Here is a 4,672-nt window from a genome sequence, read left to right as displayed (position 1 = left end):
AACATGGCTTCAGTCACACAGAAATTTGTGCAGAGACTGTAAATATGACCATGATAGAGTACCTTTGCTACATGACTTGTGTTTTGCAGGAAGACACTAAGGCAGAGGGAGACACTTTTGTTCACAACAAATTTTTGTGGACTCTGTCAAATAAAACTGATATCGGAGTTGAATTGTGCAATTACAAAAAAAAGTAGTTCTCAGAATGAGCAGTAAGCTGTCTGTGATCCTGCATTCAGTAACTTTTTTAATTCATGTGAATTTTGTTCCTGGTGTTGGGTATATACTTTGTGTGACAGAGGACCAGATCTTGCCTTTTAAAAAATGCTTTCCTTAAATGTATTTCTTAATTACACACAACCAAGTTGCTTTCATTTATTCATGTATTTTTTAAAATTAATTTTAAAAAACAGCCACACAGGAGGAAGTTACAAGAGGGAAAAAGTACCTTTCATAAAATACAGGAATATATTGCAACTGAATTCAATATGGCTCAAAGTACACATTTCTCCAACCAATAAAGATATACAGATATAAAAATCACAAAGTAATCTGTATAATCTCATGCTAACTTTAAAGACAGCATTACTCAAAATACATGTTCAATAAATCATTGCTTTCTTTCCTTCACAACTGCAGAGTGACAAAATACTTTAAATAAAAGCCCCTTCATTTAATAGATGAAAAAAGATTGCCTTGTATATAAAGTAGATCCTGTGTGTTTAAGTGCACCACACAGGGTGACAAACTGAGTTCATCTTTAACCGTCACCATTAATACTTTCTTTTTTTGTTGTTGTTCATTAACCAAGACGAGATTTGGCAGAGGTATTCATATAACAGTGCAAAGAGTCTAAATGCTTCCTTAATCGAAAAATATAGATTGATCGTTCTAGTTTATGATTATGAAACAGTAACTGGTTATTAATCAGCTTGTTTTCAATACAGAGTGTTGTTGCTGTTGCTCGGTTCCTGCCAGAGTTTCCAGTGAGCTCCCACAGATTTGAGCCCTGCAGAATTGTAGCGACCACTCAGCATAAATAGCTCAGAGCCGGGGTAGTCAGCATACATGTTGAAGGAGTTCTGTAACAAAGCATCAACAATTAATATGTGACCATGAGTAATAGTAATCGTACCAAAAACAAAAGGTTGAAGGTAATTACATGTGAGGGCTGGCCAGCTGACAGAGATCGCCCATGGTCAGTCTTGAGGACCAGCTGATAGATGTAGGCGGTGTAGGAGGTCTGGTATTTGCCAGAGACCTGTAACATGACAATTTCAGCATATTAATACACTGGGTACATGTGGTTAGTCCTTTATGAGAGATCAAATTATTAATTTTTTAATAATGATCAATTAATATAGTATAATATAAATTAGAGTACATTACTTATTTAAAGAGAAAATGTGCTACTTCTACTATAGTATCCTGGATCTGTATAATAAAATACACTATTATCAATATTATTATTGTTATTTTATAAATGTCAATATACTGTATATTACATAACATTGTCTTAAAAATAAAACAGAAAAGTTTGAAAAACACACAAACACACACACATACGAAAACACAAAAAAACATCCTTAGTATCAATGAAATAGCTGACCTGAATAATTTTCTCGCCTGGATAAAGAATCAGCTCCTGCTTGTCGCCCCATTTGCGACCTATAACCTCCGACCATATGTAGCCATTGCGCACCTGCAAACTGCAAGGACACACACAGGAGAGAGAAAAAACACTGCTGAACACCAACAATGCAGTTAACAAGAAGATGTGATGGCACTTATTAAAAGAATAATGGATGGGAAAACATTATGTGCAGTCATAATGTATTGTATGTGCAAGAACAAGCAGGTCAGACAATATAGCAAATGCATAGAAAACACACTGGGCGTAAAGGGCGGCTGATTCTTATGGTTCACTAAAAAAAAAAAAAAAACACAAGTCCCTTCCCAGCTTCATTAAAACTTTCAATGAGCCCTCCCCTTAAAAACTGCAACACCCTCCCCACTAATATCTCTGTTTTAGCATTATTGTTTCAAAGCAGCAATTTAAGATGTACAAAGAATTCAAACTGGTGTAGTATTGTAAACTGTTAATAATCCCGTTTCACAGTATCCCCAAAATTGCACATGAGATAACACTGCAAACATAGCATAGTGTATTTATGTTCCAGCTACCCTGTTTTTGAACAAAAGCGCTATTAACTGAACAGTTACTGCCATCTTCAGTGACTAAATGCACTGGTTACAGGATTTTTAATAGCTCAAGGGCAGGCTGAGATAAAATATAAATCTGGAATTGAAAAAATATATATTTGATCCAACTACACTTTTCTCCAAAAAATTCAGACCATCATCCCTTCAGCTAAAACAAAAATATCAATAACCCTCCCCCTGTATTCATTTTCTAATAAATTCCAAACATTTGGACAAGGAGGACAGACTGACCCTGTGATGTAAGAGTTTGTAGACTCCCAGATCCTGATCCCAGTGAGCCGTTCGTCTGCTTTAGTGGAGAAGGCAGTGCCACTACCAGGTCCAACAGGAGGTGAGAAGGAGTAGTACGAACTGGGAGCTGGAGAGGTACAACAAAGTTATTATGTAATGGATAAGAGGAAGCTATGGCTTCTTGACTCAACAATTTATGTACAAAGGTCTTATTAGATGGTAGATGTTTGTAAAAAAAAAAAAAAAAAAAAAAGTATAAAATTAGTATTACAGGACTCATCAGATGGAAGTCTTACCGGCTAGGCAGCTGGTGCAGAGCACAGCAAGGAACAGGAAGGAAAACATTCTGGTGTGTGAAGGCGTCCAGGGACAGGACTGGAACCAGAAACCAGTTCATCAATCATCATTATCGTCATCATCATCATCATCATCATCTTCATCATCATCTTCATCTTCATATCATTATCAACAGCTATACACATTTCTTAAGACATTAATCCAGTCTGGCATTTGCAGATGACCAAAAGCCAGTAAATTAATAATAAATTTTAAAAAATCAGAATTTGAATAATCAGTGCCCATAGCCACAGTAAAATGCTAACGAAAGTTGGTCTATTTTAGAGGGAGCCATGTCCCACATAGTTACAACTTTAGGATACAGATATTCAAACTCACCTGCAGTCTAGATCTTCTGAAACCAGCTCGAGTCCTGAACAAATGATGAGGTGACACTGTGTTGCTGGCATTAAAAGACTAAATGACCTCCATCCCTCCCTCCCTCCCTCCCCCATCACACACACCCCCATACACACCCTAACATTCCTACGTGAAAAAAAAAACAAAACATTATTTAGAAAAACAAAAGTTTGAAACTGATCCACGAAGAGAGGATCATTTTGATCGCATAACATAGCATAGTTTGCACGAAACTTAACACTTAAAATGTATTGAGCAAGAAATTCTCACCCCAAGAACCAGCTGTTCTGGAGCTTCATCAGTTCAACTCAATTCAGTAGATTCTATTGGCATGACATTTGACGTGTTGCTAAAGTGCAATTAAAGACACTGAATGAAATCAGAGGCATTTTTAAACTGGGGCTGTATGAGATACTTATGTAGATAGTCAGTGTGTTACGTACGCGGTTGCCGCGCTCCCAGCCTGCAGTCGGGCGTGCACACAACAGGGATTGATATCAAAATGTATTTTCGCCACTTTTAAAAAGGCCTACAGAAACAAAGCATTTTCAGTCTCAGTGGACGTAATATTTAGAATATTTCCACGGCTTTACCTTGCTGTCACACAGCTTTTTCCTTTAGCACTACATATCTCATACGCTGTTCAGCTGTTTGGATCAGAAAGACTGTTAGCAGCTGTTACACGATCCGACTGTGATTGTGATGATTCCACCATATTCATTTTTGAAGTCATAGAAAGGAGATAATGAGTGTAGCACTTTGAGGCAGTTGGTGTGCAAAAAGAAAAATAATTAAGTCAAACCAAAAACTATAATGTTAACTGGTGTGCCACTTTTTTACATTTAAACCTACTGTGCCATTCATTTGTTGTTCCATGAATGATTTCCAAATTTGAAACACCCATCATACCTCATCTCAACTCAAATTGTGTATATGTGTGTGTATAGTAGATCTGCTATATGAGTAATTTAAGTTTAACAATTACATTAACAACAATTTATAATACATAATCATCAACTGTAAAAAAAGAAATAAAGACATTTTAAAAAAACTATGGAGGAGTGGAATGCTTAAAAAGGCAGTGTGTGAGCTGTGAGATGATCTCCAGCTGTTATGTGTTGTTGGTTTTGTGTGTGTGTGTGTTGAGTTCCTTATCCTGAGTTGAATTTGCTGAGGGTCAGTAAAGAGACAAGCTATAGATTGATCTAAAATCAGAGCTATTAATTGTAAAAAAAAACCAAAAACAAAACAAAAACAAACAAAAAATATAAAGTAGTGGACTAAAAGAATCACGACAGAGTTTACTCATTCATCAGAAAAATATAAATGTTCAAATCTGACTTTTTTCTGAGTGCCTTTAAGCCCAGCTCAGACCAGTGATTTGCAATAAGAGGAAACCATTTTAGACTGTTGCAGAGAAATGTCGCAGCAGTGTGAACTGGCCTGTCTCAGCTCGACTCAAGCCGGCTGATGGTGTCACCTGTGACTTAACTTGTCAAGTCGCCAGCGGCTGGTTTTAGAC

At 36.7% G+C, this 4,672-nt stretch overlaps 1 protein-coding gene across 1 annotated transcript; it reads right to left on the bottom strand.

Moving 5' to 3' along the window:
• Positions 1 to 361: 361 nt before the first annotated feature.
• On the bottom strand, positions 362 to 3,247 carry LOC121945909 (zymogen granule membrane protein 16-like). The gene is made up of 6 exons (XM_042490279.1): positions 3,130 to 3,247; positions 2,751 to 2,829; positions 2,455 to 2,581; positions 1,610 to 1,709; positions 1,163 to 1,261; positions 362 to 1,082 (listed from the first exon to the last, which is right to left on the bottom strand). Exons 2-6 carry the CDS (start codon positions 2,797 to 2,799, stop codon positions 939 to 941), a joined length of 519 nt encoding a protein of 172 aa, XP_042346213.1. The 5' UTR covers positions 2,800 to 2,829; positions 3,130 to 3,247; the 3' UTR covers positions 362 to 938.
• Positions 3,248 to 4,672: the final 1,425 nt, after the last annotated feature.

Source organism: Plectropomus leopardus, chromosome 7 (assembly GCF_008729295.1).
Source record: "Plectropomus leopardus isolate mb chromosome 7, YSFRI_Pleo_2.0, whole genome shotgun sequence".
NCBI lineage: Eukaryota > Metazoa > Chordata > Actinopteri > Perciformes > Serranidae > Plectropomus > Plectropomus leopardus.
Note: the sequence above shows the minus strand (reverse complement) of the source record. Positions and strands in the feature narration are given on the sequence as shown.